The 21,282-nt window shown below is 44.7% G+C and overlaps 1 protein-coding gene across 3 annotated transcripts in view; it reads left to right on the top strand.

Annotated features, from left to right (window-relative positions):
- Positions 1 to 21,282, top strand: part of LOC135916113 (serine/arginine repetitive matrix protein 2-like) — a 68,874-nt gene that overhangs the window by 29,048 nt on the left and 18,544 nt on the right. For 2 of the 3 annotated variants that reach the window (XM_065449352.2, XM_065449351.2), the window contains one exon: positions 2,076 to 2,453. In XM_065449352.2, coding sequence (XP_065305424.1) covers positions 2,076 to 2,453 — 378 coding nt within the window. Of the gene's footprint in view, positions 1 to 2,075; positions 2,454 to 6,333; positions 6,448 to 7,179; positions 7,294 to 15,377; positions 15,526 to 17,276; positions 17,337 to 18,629; positions 18,746 to 19,440; positions 20,496 to 21,282 lie in introns of those variants that run through there. The other variant, XM_070538788.1, reaches the window with a different exon arrangement.

The following is a 21,282-nucleotide window of genomic DNA, read 5'->3' as shown; positions in this document are numbered from 1 at the left end:
CCAGAACGCAGCGTCAGTGAAAGCAGATTTAGCAAACGTTTCTATGCTACTGCACTAGCAAGTGGAAAGCACTGCTTGTGATCCACGTGTGTGAAAAATGGGCAGGGTGACTGTGTAGCTAGTCTCACAAGCTGTGCTATTGCAGTGAGTCTACTTTCAAGGCTTCTGGTTTGCATACGAGTTTCAGTGTCTGGTGAGGGATTGCCTGGTGGCGTGTCCTTGGAAAGCAAATTCTTGGTTTGCATATGTATTCGCTGTATGCATACATCGTTATGTGTAGCCGTAGTCCATGGTCTGCACATTGATTTGGAAAGAAAGTACATTTACTTCAGTACGGTATCTGCCACGCACATTTCGTGGTGGCTTTCTTTGGTGTAAAGGACAGATGCAGTGTACACTCGGAAACCCTTCGCCGGCATTTGGTTTTTATCTTTCGTACCGTTTGTAGAATTCATACAGGAATACCAGGCACAGCATGCTAACACATAATTGGGTTGGTTCTTTCTGCGCATTGTCGCAGTATCTAGTACTTTGGTAGCGGTAGACGTAGTGCTGCCGCTTGAGCGCCTGCCTTGAATGCCTTGACTTGGCGTCATATTTTCTTTTGCATGTATAGGTGACCGTTTCGTTTGTGGTACAGATGTCCTCTTTCAATGCCTTATTTTTGAAAGTATGTATAGCATTAGCGCTCGGTGAAATTAGTATTTCAGGTATCTCGGCATAATGGAGAGAGCTTGTGTTCAAATTATTGTCTCATGTCTTGGTGATGTGACATTATTTGTTGTTTCGATCTTTTGACATGGCAACAACTTGCTGTTGGAAGTATTTGTTGTACTGTCTGGTAATGGATTGCTGTTAACCATGAATGTTTATTCTTTCTTTTTGTGCTTGTAGAATGTACATGTCATGTGAGTCGCTTTTGTCACCTAATCAACAATTGAGAACACATATTTGTTACCTTACTTTTCATTTATGTGTAGCCTAATAGAGTATGGTGTTTTGAACAGCCTTTCACTTTCGAACAGAACACTTGAAGGTCCTGTAGCAACGACACTGTGTAACGTAACTTTCAGTGTTTTTGTGGAGAAATGCTGTTCACACTGTTCTTTCTTTCAGTTTTATCTGCATTGCTGTGTTCTGGACCAATTGTTGATGTGCTTTACTGCTTTCAAGAAACTTCGGCTTGTACAGATGGCTTTATTTTGTTATTATTATTTCTTTTTTGCAAAGGTGTTATGCTTTGGTTGGATACTTGCTTCTGGTGTTTCACACATACGCAACATTTTTTCAGCGGGTCTTGATAACACTGCTTGAATACTTTGCTACACTTTTTGCTCCATATATCTAACATTCAATCTTTTCATCACGTGAGCTACATAAAGGAAAAAGGAAAGTACAGAGCTCACTTCACCGACTTGTACGTAAAAATTGGGCATGTATACGAAATAGAAAATGCACGTGTAGATGTGATGCACTGATTACTTCTGCTATCTGCATCACTGCATCAGCGTTAGTTCTCAGTTACACTAAGGGCTTTCCATTTCGGCTTCATCAGTGAACTGAAATGATGGCAGCATAGTTCATGTGTCAACCACTATGCTTGGGTTACGAAAGGTCTAAAGATCTGAGAAATGGGTGAGAAGAGGGATTGCTTCTCAGGAGTCTACTGGACAAACGACTTGTATTCTACGGTTGCTTTGTTGTTGTACAGCGTCATTGACTTGCCACCACATACCTTCAAACAGCCCACCACGTCAATGCACTACGGGAGTCATTGATCGAGCCCGTGTTTTAAGGGCTGTTGCACCTACTTTGATTCTCGACTCTCTTGTTTTGTGTACTGGCTGCAGAACGATGTTTTGTGCTTTGCCTCCCCTGCATGTGTTGAATAAACTTGTGCTCTGACAATTTGTGGCCTTTCTTTACTGCTCCTGCGAACTCACAAACACTTGCGAAAGACACGTAGGGCTCCCATGTTTCTTTCCTTGCCATACTACTCTTCCTGCGCCCCTTGCAGCCTCCTCCAAGACCCCTCTCCTCGGCGCTTGGGGCTAAGCACGCGCTTTCCTCCACAGAATGCCACCAACCTCCCCGTGAAGACGCTCGCCGAGAAGGTGGCCGATGCTGCTCACCTGCACAAACAGTTTCCCGTCTCGAGCGGCAACCAGCACCGCGTGAAAGAGCTCGAGTGGGTGCCCGTGGAGAAGACGGAGCCGGCCCCCAAGGCCGCTCGGGCTGCGGCTGCCAAGAGTCGTGCTGCCCCGCCAAAGGAGGGAGGCACCTCCTCCCCGCTTGCCCTCATGCCCCCTCCCTCCCCCTCACCCACCACTGATACCTTTTCCCCGCTGCCCACTGTTGCCACTCCGCCTGTGTTTCAGGTGGAGGAGGTTCCGCTGCCCGTCTCGTCGGCAGTGATTTCCTCGACGGTGATGGAGCCGCCAGACCCTGCGCCGGTAGGGTCCACTCAGCTGCTCAGTTGTCCCGTGTGACGTTGTGTTGGGCAAGTGGTTGCCTGTCGTTCGTACGGCTTGACTGAGGGGGAGGCTGGTGTCACTCCCGACAGGCTGATGGGAGGGCACTTGTCTGGTGGTAGGGCATGAAAGGGAAGAAGGGTTGGTTGGGCTTGGTTGTTTGCCAAACATGGCCTGGCATTGGGAGAGAAGCAGCTGGTGTGTTGACGTAGTCATCGCCATGCCATTTTGGCTGCTGGGACGTGTGTGTATTGTCTTGCCTGTTTTCACTAGTCTTTGCATGCTAGTTGGGTAAAAAAAAAGGTGATTTTGGAACAGCTTCAGTTTGCTACTGCTTCCGAAGACGATTGCTTATTAGTAAAGCCCTTGTGCTAAATGCAAGCGAACAGAGGGAAGCGTACACTAAGCGGGGATGACGGCGCAAGTTTTGTCATAAATGTGTGTGTGTGTTTTTTTGTCATATAGATACATAAATAACTAATTCGTTGTCTATCTCTAACGAGGCAATGAGTGTCACCACTCTGTCTGCAATATGACACATATCAGCGGCAAATGTCTGCCGAGAGGCCTACAGACATACAAATAGGATTTGTTACCTTTTCTGTGGTATGAAAAAGTTCAAGTGTTGTGCTTGTGACACCATATGCAACAAAATAGTTTCTGTTAATTCTCGTGTATTTAGTGATGTGTTCAACAGAGTGACACTAGAGCTTCAAGGGGCGATGACAGTAAACTATGATGTCACTACTGTGGCGTGCGATGCCAGCTGTTTTAAGTTGGAAAGAGGCTGAAGGGCTCTTGCCAAGCTACAAAGAAAAAAAAAAGAATATGCTAAAATTTATTTCTAATATTTTGCAACCAGCAAATGCAAAGAACCTGTTGCCAGCAGTTGCTGCTAACTTTACCTTTTCTCGTCTGCCACTCCCAAGTTGTGCTATTCTTTTTTCAAAGGAGCATATCTCGTGTTTGCTGCTAAGGATCCCTCTTCCGACAGCAGTCAATTATAGCAAAGCCTGCTGGTAGGTGCAGCTCTTTAGATGCCGGCATGGCAGCAGTTTTGCTTTTGATTGGCATGCCCTTTTGAGCTGTACTTACCAATGTGTGGCGGTGTGCATGTGTGACTGAATGCAGTGGCGTTGGAACATCATTATCATCGTCATTTAAGGCTAGTTTTTTTTAAGTGGTGTGTGAGGGGGTGAAGATGGCACCTGCAACATTGTGGTGTAGCGAGTGGCATCCAGAATAAATATACACTGTGTCAGAGTCGAACGATTAAACTGAAAGCATGATTGTATGAATTTTATTGATTTTTGCGTGGTGACTTCATGTAGCTGCATGTTCTGCGTAATATTGCAGCTGTAGTTCACAATGTAGCATTAATGTGTTTCCCAAGGCCTAAGCCAGTGTTCCTCAATATTTAGCAACGGCACACATGGGGTTCCCAGGAGATACCTTCAAGGGCTTTGTTGGGGAGCATTGTAGAGATGTGATACCAAGGGCTATTGTCCCTTGAAAGAGTGAACAAAGGATCTGAAATGTCACTTTCAACCAGCATTGTAAATTGTGGTTATATTATAGTGTTACTGCCCTAACTTTACTGATGCTGATTGATGTGACCGAGCATATGCGGAGCAGAGTTTATCGTCCTCTCGATTGCTGCTTCCATCCAGCAAGTTTACTGGGATGGCATGGCAGTGTGATAAATACTGTTCACTATTCACAAATGTCATTACATTTCCATGCATGAATGCCTGCACCCCTATGTTGGGAAATCTCGCACTTGTTCATGTCAAAATAGATTAAACAAAAATTACACAATAATAGTTCACTGCATACAAGGGCTGATAATTTCCTGCCTAATCTCTTGTATGTTTCAGAAGATTTAACTTGTGCATGCACAAGCGTAGAGATTTCAGCCTTATTGATAAGACCATGTTCAAGGATGGCCAAGCATAATAGAGTACTGGACGAAGGAAAGAGTTGCACACGAATGCTTGTGGAGTTCTGTGTCTTCGCTCACTTTGTGACTTCTGTTGCGCTTGGATATTCTCGAATATGCTGTGCTTGCTGTGTTTGTGACACGTCAGGTCTGCTGCATTTCTTGTGTTTAAAATTTAACAGTTGCAAAACTTGTGACATAAAACTTAAATGTTTCACCAAGACAAGAAAAAGAAGTGCTGTAGTCTTGCATATACAAGATTATCGGGAATTGAAATGCTTATGATAAACTTATTCAATATATTCTGTACATTTAGGCTTTAATGACATAAATTGCAAGCATACCCACATTGATGCCAGAAATTGCACCGTTATAAAATGTAAAAAGAAGGAAAAGAATGCTGGAAACATGGAAAGTTTTTCCCACAGTTGTTACCACTGCGTGTGAGAACTGCTGTGTCCTATGCTCTCAACTGATTCAGATGTGACTGATCTTACTTGACAATGCTGCTGCAAATGTTTCTCAGTGGCTGTTCCAAATAAGCTCATCACTACGGAAAAAAGAAAAATAACGCTCGGAAGTATGTGTAACGGCCTGGGACACCCAAAATTCCACCAAGATAATCCATCATTCCGAATACTGAATGTGGCTAGACCCAATGTTCCAAAAATGGGGTTGCTTTGAAGCTAAGCGAACCCATTGGGGTAGCTCGGCAGCTACAGCATTCTGCTGCCGAGCAACAGGTTGTTGTGGGTTTGACACTCGGCTACAGTGGCCACATTCCAGTGGGGCCGGAATGCTAAGACGCCTGTGTATGAGATTACGAAGTGGCGAATGCCAACATAGAGTGCAATAAACTGGTTCGTTCTTTCACTGAAATTATAGCAAGCACAATGGGCATGTTTTGCTGGGAGAGGCCTTCGTCCTGCAGTGGATGTAAAAAAATAGTCTGTTGATGATGATGTGCAGCAGAACAGTGCTGAAGGAAAGCGGTAGCTGCAAGTACGGATCGTGAAGTGTACAGCAGGTCTGGCTGGTCTCTTGCACGGGCAGGCTTGTGTCTTCTTCGCTGCCAGGCAAGACGTCCAAAGCCAATCCGACAGCGCTCTTATCAGCTGCTCATCGTGGTGCAGCGCACAATTGTGGAAGCAGTGCCTCAACGGGCGAAGTGGCGAGGCGGCAGAAACTCTGGCATAGCCACGTGGCAGTGGTGGCAACGAGAATGACCACACGTACTTTGATTTAAGTGCTCGTTACTGAGAGCCTTGGGTGAATGAAATTAATCTGGAGCCCCCCTTGCTATAGCATCACCCACAGCGTCTGTGTTGCGTTAGGGCATTAAGCCACGTAATTAGATTTGAAGTTCAGCATAATGGGGAAAGTGACAACTTTAGGCATCGTGGTGCCGTAGACCCATATTCTGCAAGTTTAAGCGAGATTGAGATTCTGTCTTATACAGATGACATTAGGTTACAGTAAGGACGCACTCCTCACCCCCATAAAATGATTAGTTATGTTTCAGCGGCCGCTAGAAGTCTGAAAAACCATTCGCTTAACCAATACACGTCACTGCACATTACTATCTGCTACACCAGGTGCTTGCACTGTCATGTTACACTGTTTGCTTGGCATTAGTGTCTGGGGATGATGATGATGATGATGATGATGGCATGTGATGTTCTTGGTGCAATGGCCAGATGCAGAGCTCAAAAGTCCCGAGCCTGGCCATTGTGTTAAGTTCAAATATGCCTGGGGGATCTTGCCTACACTTCTTATAGGGGTGAGCCGTGGTTTCCCTCAATCCGCCTGTTCTGACGCCACTGGATGCACAGCAGTGGAGAGAGTGAGGTTGAATGAGAGAGAGAGAGAAAGCAAAGTGTGCGTGTGCCCCCCCCCCCCCCCCCCCCTCCATCTCCGCCTCAGGATAGCCTTGACATTGCAACCATAATGAGCCGTCGTATTGAAGCGATGAAGGCCCTCAAGGAGAACCCGATGGATCTGGAAGCTATGAAAGTCTACCACGACTGCCACAAGGAGGTAGGTGTCACAGGCCTGGAGTGTAACTCATCTCGTTCGCAGAGCATTTTCCAACTGCGTGTATGCAGACACCTGTTTGGCTTGGTTATTTTTTGTAGAGGTGACAGCGTTTGCCCTCGTGTTGAGATAAAGGGTGCACAGCAGTCGTGGAATTTGGTTAAGCAACAGAGGCTGGGGGGCTTAGTGCATTGACTTGCATGAAGAATTAGAAGCAAATAGCCTAGCCATGGCTGCTTGGTCTGGGACACTTATATGAATACATAATATCTAAACATGGTAGCACCTTGTGAACTGAAACTGAAAATAGCTTCGTGCAGCCTATTTATTTTGAGAGGACGGAGCAGCAACTTCAATGTTTGTGGCAGAGATGTACGTGTGTTGCTGCTCTGGTCTCTTGTGAATATATATTTCTTTGATGAGGTTAAAAACCTCCTCCCCATTTCCTAGAATAGAAAGGGTATTCAGATATGGGAAAGCATTACACATTCTTGCAAATCTCGTGGGTTCATGGCACCAATTCAAGCTCTTGAATAAGCAAAAAATAAAACATTGCTGTGGACATTGTGGCCTGACAGATTCAACCAGTTGGGGGAGAGTTTTAAAGGTAAAGTGCCACGTGTTGTGGAAGCATGGCGTCTGCATAGCTCATGCTTGGGAAGTGCTTCTGCAAAGCTTCTGCTCCCGAGCAACTTTCATGCATCAGGGCTAAGTTGGCTACACCTCTGTGAACAGTTCCAGGCTTGGATAGCATCAAAACAAGAGCCGGGCCAATACACAGGCTCGATAGACTTCAAGCCCCTCACTCCTGATGAGCTCTCCGGGCCTACTCCAGCTTGGGTTAAAAAGGTACGTACTGACGTGTATGTGGACTGTAGCAGCCCATGAGCAGTACAGATTGGTAATTTCTGGAAATTTGACCAGAAATTCTTGCCAACTGCTGCACTATTAACTGCTGCAGAGTCCATGCATTGTTACCGACAGGTTTGGCCAGCATAACATTCCATGAAGACAGAAAAAAAAGGAACAAGAATACTGCTGACTGTCTGAATTTTATTGAACAGGAGCAGGACTTGTATAGTGGTGCTAAGAATGGCAAATAAAACAAAAGAAATCGGCGACCATTATGATACTCCCTAATGCAAAATTTGAACGAGCTCTATATGTGTGTTAATTTTGTGCCGTATTAGGTGGCGGAGGCAGTCTGTATTGTGCAGCATGTTGGAAACGGAGAGAAATGTGGCACGGCTGCCCTGCTAAACTGGAGATCACAGGAGCCAGCATGTGGGTTATGCGTGGATGGGATTCACAGCAGCCACCACCGACATTCGTTCCAGATGACGCGCGCTATTCTGACACCATCTCGTAGCCATCATCGCTGCACTACGCCTTTCCTCTCACCATTTCGCCATACTCTCCTCCTCCGCTTTCCACTTCATGGTTCCGCTGCATCCTCCTCCTCCAGTTTCTTCCTTGTGTCTTTCATCCCCTGCTTCACTCCGCGTTCGCTTCCATCTTTCGCTGTGCTCGTTCGCTTGGTTGCGCCAACGCGCGCCATAGGCGCCTAAGCGCTGCACTTGAAATGAACTTGTGGATCTAAGTGACACTGCTATATATGCGGGAGAAAGATAACCAATTTCTTTTTCTGGATAGGCCACCTGGCAGCCCATTGCCATAGCTGTGGTTGTGGCATCTTCTTTGAATGGATACATGTCCTCAGCAAAAGACTGAGATAGATGCCCATTGGCATCATAGAGGCCGCGGCTTTATGTAAGAGAGGCAGCCCCTACCTCAGCATGCCGTCAATTGCCCTGTCCGATAAAAAAAAAGAAAGATCTTTCTCCACTGTATGTAGCAGTGTCATTTAGATCTGAAAGTTAGTTTTTCTGTTTTATTTGCCTTTGCATTGCTGTAGACTAATTGCACAATGCCGATAACCCTGTCTCTACATTGGGGTTCCACCACCATCGTGAAGGGTAGGTGCACGGGCGAGTGCAGGACGTACGTAGGAAGTTTACGATTTGCCCAGGCTCTGCTACAGGCTGTGCCAACCATTCCTCGTATTTCGCAATAATTGTAAGACTTCAGTGTAGCTGAAAGGAATATGTACAGCGTGCACATGGCTAGTTATCTGTTTTTTCACTCTCATGAGCTACAGCGCTATCGTGAGCTGCACATCGCACGCCTAAAGCCATGTAGGCAACAGCAGTCATGTTTTTGAGCCAAGGATGATAGAATTGAAAAAGGGTCTTAAGTTCCCTATGATGTGACTGGCTGCGGTAACTGCGACAAGCTGACTCGATTATGTGGCTGAATACTCCAGTGCTTGCAGGCCACTTAGGCTGTCTTAGATGACGGCGCTGTGTTGCAACACCAGTACATATTGAATCATTACACACTTCGTTTTTTGTGTAATTTGCTCTGATGAAATTGGTAACGCAAGACTGGACGAAAGTTGCAGCTGCTGCAGTCAACACTTCTTCCCGTCGGCACTTTTGCAATGATGTAATCGACAAAGCCTTCACAGTGAAAGCGCGGGATCAAGTCGAAATATATTGTACCTATTCTTCTACACAAAGCTAAACTTGTCTTTGCAGGGACACATTATGCAGTGAACACACCATGTGTATGTCAGAACACCGCAGCAAACTAAGACCTGTAGCAGAGCCCGCACAGTCAACAAACTTCCTATGAAAGTCCTGCGCTTTACAATAGTGGCAGGAAGCCAATGTGTGCGCAGGGTCATCAGCATTATGCAAGAGATCTACGTACAAGTCCTGATTCCGTTCAATAAAATTCAAGCATCAGTCAGCGGTGTTCTTGTTCCTTTCTTGTCTGCTGTCCTCAGGCAAATTTATGCTGGCTGAGCCTGTCGTTATGCTCCAACTAGCCTAACAGATCACTGTTTCATGCTTTGCTATTTCTGTGAATGATGTGCTGGAAGCAACTGCTGCGGCAGTAAAAGTTAGTGTGGTACTGATAGTTGCATATTTCGGAGTACTGATTATACACAGCTCTTCCAGATGAACTCCAGGCTGATTTCAATGGTTAATTTCTCGCAGCAGTAGCATTTTGCAGTGGGTTCAGTTTCACGCCGAATTTGTGAGCATTACTTGCCCCCCTTTGGTTCATAATAAAGCTGAAGTGTGGATCATCTGCGATGTCGCCACTAAGCAAAAGGTTGATTTTGGCACAACAAGAATTGTGGTGCCATGTGCCACCACTGTGGTGAAAGATGTGTTTCACCATGGTGGTAACAAATGGTGCTGCTGTTCCGTTGCAATAAAATCAACCATTTTTTAAATGGCATTGCCACAGACGATGTGTGCTTTGATTTTATTATGAACCAAGTAGGCAAGTGACGTTTGATAGCATGGTATTAAAGGGTCCCTGAAACGGTTTGAACAAATTTTGTAGACGCATAGGGTACGGCTACGGTAAAACATTAGTGCCACAATCTAAGTGAAGCATCTCATATATAGAGAGCTATGGATGATTACAAGTTACCCTCCTCCCTAGCCATGCTTTTTCCCCTATCAACTTGTTTGCCGAGTGATCGGGGCTAAGCTCCTCCTTCACTGGCTCTGCATCATGATGTGATGTCATGTTGTCTACTTCCGGTTGTCCTGGAGCCAGCGCACGAAGCCTCTCCGCTAGTCGCCTGGCCGTCGATCCCCCACGATAGCTATCCAACAGTGTGTGTTGCAACATTCTGTTGCGATCAGTAGCGATGTGCATTTGTAAAACCTTATAATAAATTACACTTTTGAAGCGGAGTGCTTAAATGTCACTTAATGATCAGATGGACCTACCCTATCGACTCAGTAAATTTGTACAAAATCATCAAAATCGTTTCAGGACCACTTTAATTCCTTTCCACATCGAGTATCATATATCGTACGCACACGACAACTGCTTAATATAATCAATTCAAAAGAGATTGTGTGTTTACCTGGAATCAGTGCCATCTCTAGCAATGAAATTCATAGCTACTTGAACTCTAAATAATTTTTGAGTTAATTTTGCCTTGAAATATGTATGCTTGCAGCTCATCATACAATGCATATGAGGTTAGTAAGCAAACAGGTTACTATTGTGATACCGACTATTATACAGACACAGTGATGTTCCGTGTAAAGTCCAAGTGCGATAACGTGCTGTAGATGTGATCGAAGGCTTGCGAGGGCAAGCCAAGAAGGCTGGTGGCTTGATGCGGTGGTGTCTTCTCACGCTTGCAAGTGAGGAAGGCTGGAAGGGTGCGTGCCATCTTCTCACGTGTGCAAGAAGGCCAGCGGGAAGATGTGCATGCAATAGGAGGAGGGGTGGCTGAAAGGGGGCATGTTAGTCTGTGTCTCCTCTTCTACAGATCGACCAGCGGCCCACGAGTTATTAACAAGTCAACAAATACTACAGGACCAACGTCTCTGAAGAACAGAATACGCTCCCCCACACAAAGCTCCCAATAAACTCCAGGCAAGGGACTGGCCCCGCCTGCAAACTAACACGTACCCACACTTGTCTACACGCAATCTCCCCAGACAGCAGTGTAGCAACCACACAGCAACACTCGCGCACATAAGACACGAATGCACCGACCATTCGGGCGACGTAATTTTGCCACGAGTCAAAGCACACACACTCGCTACGTGGTCTTGGGAGGCGAGACTCTCCGAACTGGACCTGGGAAGCCAACAGGCGACCCTCGACCAGGCCCGGCGAACCGCGATCGCCAGTGGAGCCGTGTCAGAGCGAACCACCCAGGAATAAACAGCGCAATGGTTTCTGCAATAATAAAGTTCCTCCTCCTCCTCCTCTTCTACTCCAGCTGCGGTGGCCGAGTGTGGCTGTGCGTGTCTTACTTTGGAGGCAGTCTGCTCTGGGTTCAAAGGCTAGTAGACCTGAGATAGCTGATGGTTTCGTGTGCACTGTGTGCTCGCATGCCTAGTTCGTGTTGAAGCAGGAAGGCGGCATGAAGGGGAATTCGCTTGCTGCTGCTACCGCTCTTCATCTTGCTAGCGTTCTGACAACAAGCGTCCACGGTTATTGAGTGAGATGTGCTTCTGTTTGCCTGTGCGTGCTTGACAATGTGCTTGCTAATTTAGTTGGTAAGCGAATGTTTGTAGCAGTTTATGCAACTGATAATATGACTAACCTTGTTTCATATAGCTGTTTAATGGTTTGCTATCGCAATCGGTGCTTTGCTTTTCAAGTAAAACTGCGACATTTTCAAAATTCTTCCACTTGAAAGTAGCGCAGGCAAAGAATAGCTTGGGGTTTGCTTGCCCTTTATTAATCTACTCTTATGTTTTAAGTGAGAAAGAGGTTCTGGCGGCTCAGTTAGACAAGAATTAACTGCTGTATCATACATGATGCAGCTTGCAGTCGTGGCTTGTTTTGTGAATGAGAGCAGATATTTGTTGTGAATAAATCCATTTCATGACATTGCATAACATATTTATTGGTTATACTGTTGACTAGCACCATTATTGTGATGGGTATATCAGAAAACGAACATTCCTGCTGTTTTCATGTTAGACACGGTGTGGGGCCAGCCATGTTCCAAGATCTAAAGACTAGCAGCATCAAACACCTCTTGGAGAAACAGAAAGAAGGTCCTAAAGCTCCCAAAGCCTACACAAAACCAAAATCCCTGTAAAAAGAAGAGCATTAATGGATGTGGCTTAAATGTTGATGCTATAATTTCAATCAATGATGTCATCAAAACTTAAAGAAACATTTAATAAATCGAGCTGCAAGAGATACACTCCATTCATTACACCAACATTTCAAGTTTTTCAATGGTTGTAATATTTTTTCACAGGTTTTCTCCAATTCAGACATCTTTATTGTATCACTAAAAAACCGTAACTGGGGGATGGTGTGGCAATTTCCACTCACAAAATTGCAACCTTGCGTTTCTTTAGAAAATTTGAAAAGTCTCTTTGGGCATTTGTGGTGTGAACAGAGCTTTGTCTAATTTCTTCATCATCATCATGCTATTTTATGTCCACTGCAAGACGAAGGCCTCTCCCTGCGATCTCCAATTACCCCTGTCCTGCGCCAAGTGATCCCAACTTGCGCCTACGAATTTCATTTCATCACCCCTCCTAGTCTTCTGCCGTCCTCGACTGCGCTTCTCTTCTTTTGGCACCCATTCTGTAACCCTAATGGTCCACTGGTTATCTGACGCATTACATGACCTGCCCAGCTCCATTTCTTTCTCCTAATGCGGATTAGAATATCGGCTATCCCTGCTTGCTCCACGATTCACACCGCTCTCTTCCTGTCTCTTAAGGTTATGCATAACATTTTTCATTCCATTGCTCTTTGCACGGTCCTTAACTTGTTTTCGAGCTTCTTTGTCTCCAAGTTTCTTCCCCCATATGTCAGCAGCGGTAGAATGCATTGATTGTACACCTTTCTTTTTAATGATGGTGGTAAGCTTCCAGTCAGGATCTGACAATGTCTGCCGAATGCGCTCCAACCCATTTTTATTCTTCTTTGAATTTCCTTCTCCCCATCAGGGTTCCCTGTGATTATTTGATCTAGTTAAACGTACTCCTTCACAGACTGTAGAGGCTGACTGGCGATCCTGAACTCTTGTTCCCTTGCTCAGCTATTGATCATTATCTTTGTCTTCTGCATATTGATCTTCAACCCCACTCTTATATTCTCTCTGTTCAGGTCCTCTATCATTTGTTTTAACTCGTCCCCAGTGTCACTGAACAGGACAATGTCATCTGCAAATCTAAGGTTGCTTAGATATTCGCTATTGATCCTGACTCCTAAGCTTTCCCAGTTTACTAGCTTGAATACGTCTTCCAAGCATGCGGTGAACAGCATTGGAGAGATTGTGTCTCCTTGTCTGACCCCTTTGTAGGTATCTTCCTACTCGAGGAGAATTAAGGCAGCTGTGGAATCTGTAGATATTTTCCAAGATATTTACGTAAGCGTCCTGTGCTCCTTGCTTACGTAATGCCTCCGTGAATGCTGGTATCTCGACTGAATCAAATGCCTTTTCGTAATCTATGAGAGCCATATAGAGAGGCTGATTGTACACTGGAGATTTCTCGATTACCTGATTGATGACATGGATGTGATCCATTGTAGAGTATGCCTTCCTGAAACCTGCCTGTTCTCTTAGTTGACTGAAGTCTAGTGTTGCTCTTATTCTATTGGAGATTACCTCGGTGAATATTTTATATAATATTGGAAGTAAGCTAATGGGCGTATAATTTTTCAATTCTTTAACGTCTCTCTTTTTGTGGATTAGTTTAATATTGGCATTCTTCCAGTTAACTGGGACCCTTAAAGTCAATAGGTAGTTCGTATAGAGGGCCGCTAGTTTTTCAAGCATTTTGTCTCGACCATCTTTGATTAAATCAGCTGGCAGTCCATCTTCTCCTGCTACTTATCCCCGTTTCATGTCTTGCAAGGCCCTTCTGACTTCATCGCTAGTTATAGGAGCCTCTCTAGCCTGTTCATTACGACTTTGAATGGAGGTATCGTTTCTTCTTTCGGTACTGTACAGGTCAGTCTAGAATTCTTCTGGTGCTCTTACTATATCTTCGAAATTGCTGATGATATTACCCTGTCTATCTTTCAGTGCATACATCTTGGTTTGTCTGATGCCTAGTTCCCTTCTCATTGTTTTCAGGCTGCGTCCATTTCTTACTGCTTCCTGTCTTTCTCACGTTATAATTTCGAATATCCCTTATTTTCTCCATGTTGATTAGTTTTGACAGTTCCGTGAATTCTATCTTATCTCTTCAGTTCGACACATTCATTCTTTGTCATTTCTTTATTAGGTCCTTTTTTACTTGGGAGAGCTTACCTACTGGTTGCATTGAGGCCTTACCTCCCACTTCAAGTGCTGCTTCTGAAGCCAGCCTAGTTATGGTTTCATTCATTGCCTCTATGTCATCTTCATCTCTCTGTTCTTAGGCTGCAAATTTGTTTGAATGTGCCAACCTGAATTGGTCTGCTTTTACCCTTACTGTGTCTAGGTTGGCCTGTTTCTTCTTGACCAATTTTATCCTTTCTCTTTTCAAATTGAGGTGAATCCTAGCCCTCACTAACCTATGATCACTGCACTTTACGCTACCCGTCACTTCTACATCCTGCACTATGCTGCGATTGGCAGAAAGTATGAAATCAATTTAATTTCTTGTTTTACCATTAGTGCTTTTCCAAGTCCACTTTTTGTTCCAACGCTTCCTGAAGAAGGCGTTCATTATTCGCAGCTTATTCCTTTTCGCGAATTCTACCAACATCTCTGCTTGAGTGTTCCTATAATCCACGCCGTAGTTGCCAATTGCTTGTTCACCAGCCTTCTTTTTCCCCACTTTTGCATTGAAGTCGCCCATGACTATAGTATACCGAGTTTGCACTTTTCGTATCGCTAATTCAACATCTTTGTAAAACTGTTCTATTTCTATCCATGCACTAAGGGGTTAAGCTGAACCCACTGCAAAATGCTACATCTGCGTGAAGTTTGAGAAGAGATCAGCCAGCTGTTTAACTGGAACAATCACGTCTGTGCACCTTGCTCTCCTAGTTATGTGATACTCTGTACAAGACAAGCAAGTTGCTTTAATAAGCTAAGCACACAGGTGCCACATTCGTATTGTTGGTAACGGTAACACTACTGCTAGCACACTAGCCACTGCTTGCCTTGTTAATGTTAGTGTTGCTTTGTAATGTTAGTACGCATATTTTCAGGCACCTTGTAATACACCCCTACGTCGGCATGTGCTATAATGGATCTGGTGAAGACTACAGCAAGCTGTTAGCCCCTTGAAAATGCTGCATTAAGTCATGATTTTGTCTCCTCTGTTCCTGTCTTTGGCACTGCTTAGACACTAGCCTCCTTTAGTTTTTTTCTTATAAAGCGATATGGTCTTAATATGATCACCGTCGCTGTCCGTGCCCAGGACCAGTTCATGAAAGCTGCACCCTTGACTGAGGGCATAGGCATGCACTTGTTGCGCAAGATGGGGTGGACACCTGGGGAAGGCCTCGGCAAGAACAAGGAGGGTGCTTTAGAGCCTCTGCTTCCCAGCATCAAGACTGACAAGAGAGGTACGAAAGCCGCATTCGTTCATGTATAAAGCCTGCAGCTTCTTGCCTTCATATGTTGCCACGGGGCACACTGCAGGAGAAAGACTGCTCCAGAGCTTTCCAATAGGCCCTTTTTATAAAAATGCACAAGTGCGCTTGCTTTTGTGAACCACCAGTATCGGCAGGGGTCATTCTTCAAAAGAAGGCAGAGCGCCAACTCTTTGCAACTCTTTGCTGTTGCACATGATCTCATTTCGAAAGTATTTCCAGCCACTCCCAGCTGTGATAGCTTGAGTACATGCCACTATGTCAAGCTTAATTACAGCCACTGAATTGATCAATCTGTCAATCATTATTATGGCTAAAAATAAGTACTACCTACAGTAGTGGACAAAAAAAATGTCCTATTTTGCACCTTCGATCTTCTGAATTAAACTGCTCGGAGAGCTTGCTCTGTATCACCTCTAGACGGCAAGCTTCAGACGATAGCCCCTCAAACACTCACTGCCATGTTATTCGTACCATTTAGCCTACCCCTCATCAACAAAACTTGCATGGTGCAAGAATCATGAGGGACCGTGCACATCAACCAGTATTTCACAAAACGCATGTGTACAAAGGAGAGAAAATTGAATGGTAACTTCCCAAAGTTATCTCATTCACGATATTGAATCGCTACAAAACCATGTGCTCTGCTTCATTTATTCGGATTATTCACCATATGCTAGCATTCCTCCACTAAAAGATTGTGCTCAGCTTGACGACTTATCACATCGCTGCTGAATCACTTGCCTTTTGCTGGTTAGCGGATTTAATCCTTACATTAACCAGATCTTTGAACCACCTACAGCCTTCTTTCCCCGCACAGATAATTCTTTTAATATAAAACATACACCTTTTTATTCAGGACTTTATGCTAATTTTTTCATCCCCCAAACACTAATTGAATGGAACAACATGTCATTGCACGTTGCTACTCGAAAGGATTTCTCATCTTTCCAACAACTCCTACACCTTCACTGCTTGTTTACTTACCAGTTTATTATTTACTTGTTTACTGTTATATTCAAACAATCGCCTGAATTGCTAGTAAGGCCACATTTTCTACCTCTTTTCCTGTACTTTTGTGTGTTTATTTTTGTGCTATAATTACATGTTTATTCTCTCTCATGAGCACGAATTTCTATTTGTAATTTAAATATTGTACTTCGCTTGCTTTTAATATGTTGCAATTCTGCCCATTCGCACCTTTTTTTTACTCACTTGTCAATCTGTTTCATTTGTGCATTTGGTTTTATCGCCTAATTTTGCATATTCTTGTAGCTTTCTTATAAGGTAGTTAACCTCACTTTTTCTTCTGTATACCCCCCGTGTAATACCCTTTTGAGGGCCTTTAGGGGTATTGTGAAATAAATCACTAAACAAACTGGTGTCTAGGTATGTGCACATGTTGCTGCGTTATTCAAAAGACAATGCATTGTGTCAGCACGCTATCCAGAGATCTGAAGAAAGGCCACAGGTCCTTGTCATATGCTCGGTTTTTACTAAGCAATGTTTTCTCTTTTTGCATTTATGCTACTGCAGCAAAACATCATTGCTGCTGTGTGATACTTTTATTTTTGTTTTTTTTTGTCCCTGCAGTTCTTTTGAAAATAACTAGCTTTATTACTATAATGTCATTGTAGTTATCATATTCAAGTGTACTGAAAAGTTATTCCTTAGATGCACTGAGGGAGGCTCTGACCTTCGCCCGGCTCTTTCATTTCCTACAGGTCTGGTGTCGGAGCTAGAGACGAAACGCCCTCCTGTGTCTGAGCACCAGGATTTGGGAGGTAGGGAAATCTTGATGAGCAGTGCCTTGGCAGAGTCGCACGCAGGCCAGCCGTCGCCGCCGTCATAGCTGCGTAGAGTTTCACGCAAAACTCGCCAGAGTGAAAACTGGCGCTACGATAATTGAACTACCGCAGAAAGGATGGGATGTGTGCAAGCTTTGGATTGGCATTTGTTACCTTCTGCGTGCTGCACGTATACGCGTTAACTTCTCCAGCTTTGCCGCCTTTGGTATTTTTCCCGCTCATTTCACTTCCTTTTTTTCTCCACACTTGGTCATTTCACGTTACTTTCACACAATGTTTTGGAGAATTTTATGTGTTTTGCGCTAATTATATGTCCTTTCTTGCAATGATCCCCTCACCGCATAAGCAGACCTGGAGCAGATAAGCAGCATCTTGAAGCAACAAACTTTCAATATTACAACTTTGTAGTGCTTTAGAACATTTCCAGTTTTTTTTCTGTAGATAAGCTTTGCTGCTTATAACATAAAACCATTTGGTAATGCACTCAGACAGCCTTGCAGCAAGCAAAAAACAAAAAAAAAATATACGCAGTTGTTGCAAATCATGCTAAGCTATTAGCCAAACCGAGTGAGTGCTTTCACTTCTTATTACTTCCATGCTGGTTGAAGTGTCATTACGGAAACCATCATAAACACTAACGCCATATATTCCTCTGGTATGTTTGAGTTAAACTGTAAGCATTTAAAGGGACACTAAATATAAAGATATTTTTAGTGTTATCAGTAAACTGCCTTTCTAAAATGCCTGAAAAAGCCATCCTTACCCTAAGAAGAGGCTTAGTTAGCCAAAAAAATAAAAAAAAATAAAGACCTAAGGAACAGAAGACTGGTGTTGCCGTCTTCATGTTCTTGCATCAGCGCGTCATGACATCATGGATTTTGATGATGTCTACCTAGGCCTAGTAAAGTTCTTATTGGCACGGATGGGCTACATTGTATCATAAAGGAGACAGACGAACTCAATAAGTTTCAGTATTCTTTACTGAGTGAAAACAGCCGAAATGCAAGAGAGCACTTCGAAATTTTTGACATCACAGCCGTACCAGTGCTTGGTACGGTGTGTGAAATTCAGGAAGTGAACTTCAACCCTCATTTCTTTTCCTGTAGTAATCAACCTATTGCTGCAAAATTAACAAAAATAGCCCCGAAAGAATACTTTGCCAGTTCAAGTTAATTGGATTTTCTATTTAGTGTCCCTTTAAAAAAAAAGAGGAAAAAGCAAGTAAAGGCACTTGTGGTCTGTACCCTGTCTGTTGGCACTGACCTGCAGGCAAGCACCCCGTGTCAGCCCTGACTGAGCTCTGCATCAAGTCGCGATGGGGCCCGCCTGAGTTCTCTCTGGTTGGTGAAAGTGGACCCGACCACAAGAAAACCTTCTTATTCAAGGCAAGCTCAGTGCGAGAGTGCGACTTGTAGGGTTACCTCTTGCCACATTGGCTTGACCGCCAGCTGCCGTTGGAAAAATGACTGCAGATTCGATTCGTGGCTGCAGAAGCCGGGCATCCGTGAGAGGCAAAACGTAAAACTGCCTTTACTGACGTTAAAGGGGTCCAGAAATGCATTCTACCGTTAGTTAGAAAAAATTTCACTGTTAAAGGACTTAAAATTACGGCTTGTTGGGCGAGTTGGTCACAATTCATCTTGGGTACTAGGTGCGAACACACACAAGACACAAGGAAGAAGACGGGACAGAGCTGGACAACTGGCGCTCTGTCCCATCTCCTTCCTTTTGTCTTGTGTTAAAGGACGTTGCTGTATGAATCTACTGCCGCTAAGATGTTTCAAATCCTTCAAGTATAATGGCCCAACCACTAGTACTATTGCTTCGCTGTTCTAGTCGCACTGCACTTGCCCACTAAGGGCGCCAGCTGTTGGCAGCTCGCATTTGCAATAGCAGCTGAACGATGCAGCCTATGGTGAAATTGGTACATTAGTGGCCCCTTAATTTAGAAGTGTCAATGTCAGGTGCTTTCTGCAAGGAAGGAAAGTTCTGGAAAAGTGCAAAATGTTGATCATCCCCTCTGTGAATTTTGCCTCTCTTGCAACAAAAAAAGCGGACATCCTATCTATCCCATTTCCAGGTGAAAGTGAACGGCGTCGAGTATCAGCCGCAAGAGTACAGTGCCAACAAGAAGCATGCCAAAGCACAAGCGGCCATGCTCTGTCTCCAGAAGAAGGGCATCATTGGTCGAAATTACTTCCAAGGTCCCGCTGGTCAATTGTCCATGATGATGCCACAGCAGGACATAGATCTCATGTATTAGACTCCTGGTCATGGAGTCTTCGATTTCGGGATGCATGAGGCTGGTGTGGCCATTCTAGTTCGGTGCATAAGGTGACGCAACCATCAAATGCTCAAATTGTTGACACCTCGATGCCCACCATGTCAAGCTTGTGATCTGCGCAGACAGATCAATCTATGATTGCGCATCACTTTATAAATCATGGTGATGTACGAACCAAGCTGGGGGTGAAATTCTGTTGCATTTCAGAATATGCCATCTTGTCTGTTCTGATTGGCTCACAGAGCTTCTGTGGCTTCTCCGGTGGCTGGAAATGCCAACATGGTAGAATTTGACAATGTCTAGAATGACACCCCTGTACCTTGAGATCACAGTGGCCAAAAACTAAGTCATCACATATTGAAAAAGGCATCAACACGCTGTTTTCGTACACCACAGATTTTTCCCCCATGTGCCACTTTTACTGGCTGACCACCTGTCTGTTGGCAGCATCATAGCACCTGAAACATGCTTTGTTTGTTTTAGCCTTGATGAACTTGCAATCTCTCCCCGACAGTGTTGAATGCTGAAAGTGTCTAGTCAACGTGCGTTTTCCGTTATAATCGTAAAAACCCTCTTTGGCTGGCCAAAGAGAGTGCGTCTTGACTTCAGAGCACTTGAAGTTATTGCTACTCATTTACCATCCTTATTTTCATTGTTCTGTGGAAATAAGTGAACATTGTAGAACCTAAGAAACAGCCAGTGTAGAGTACAACTTGGAAATGACTGTGATAATTCACTCATTCATTGTCGTTTTTGTGTGTCAAGCTGCCTTCACTGTTGTGTGTAAGTAACGATTTGATTGATGTGATCACAATATGACCACTGCGGTGCATTTCACCTGACAAAGTTAGCTGTGATTTCTAATGGGAATTGTGCTGTCTTGATTGTGAAACACTGATGTACACTCGGCGTCACCCTTGCGTAGAGTGCGAGAACGGCGGCCTCCAGGGCACTCAAGAGCCAGCCAGCAACGTCTAACGCTAGCTTCTGGGCATGTTTGGGCCCGATAACTACCGATAGACGTTGCTGGCTGGCTCCTGAGCGCCCTGGAGGCCGCCGTTCCTGTGATCTGCACAATCGTGACGCCGACTGTACAGTTGGCAAGAAAAGCAATGTGGACCTATGTGTGCAGCGTTAGGTACACACGTGAGCAAAAATTTGTGGGGCCGCAACATTCATACAGGGACAGATTACCGGCGAAGCTGTTTAGGCTGCATACACGGGCTGCATACATTATGAAATTGTAAATATTTTTCATACGGCACCACACTATGCCGACACAAGCGCCGCCGCGGTCACTGCACCTCTCATGCATCTGCTGCAACCACTGCTGCAGCCACGCAGGTGCCACGCAGGTGTTGGAGGTGCCAACGTCACGCTGGCACCTCCGACAGGCGTGACGTTGTAACCACAAAATCGCAGACCACGTGCACAGGTGCCGTCGCCACACTATTTCCCCCCTCTCCCCCAACCTGTCCCCATTGCTTCAGCGCCGGCGTCGCACTGTTTCCCCATCTCCTACAAATGGTCGACACCGCGTGCATTCCTGTTCACATGCTGTGTCCTTGATACGGATGCAAGCCACACCCAGCGTACCACCTCTGGAAACGCATGCAGGGTTTGCATACGGGGGCTGGA

This window comes from Dermacentor albipictus, chromosome 5 (genome assembly GCF_038994185.2).
Source record: "Dermacentor albipictus isolate Rhodes 1998 colony chromosome 5, USDA_Dalb.pri_finalv2, whole genome shotgun sequence".
NCBI lineage: Eukaryota > Metazoa > Arthropoda > Arachnida > Ixodida > Ixodidae > Dermacentor > Dermacentor albipictus.
The sequence above is the reverse complement of the archived record's forward strand: the minus strand, read 5'-3'. Positions and strand labels throughout refer to the sequence as shown.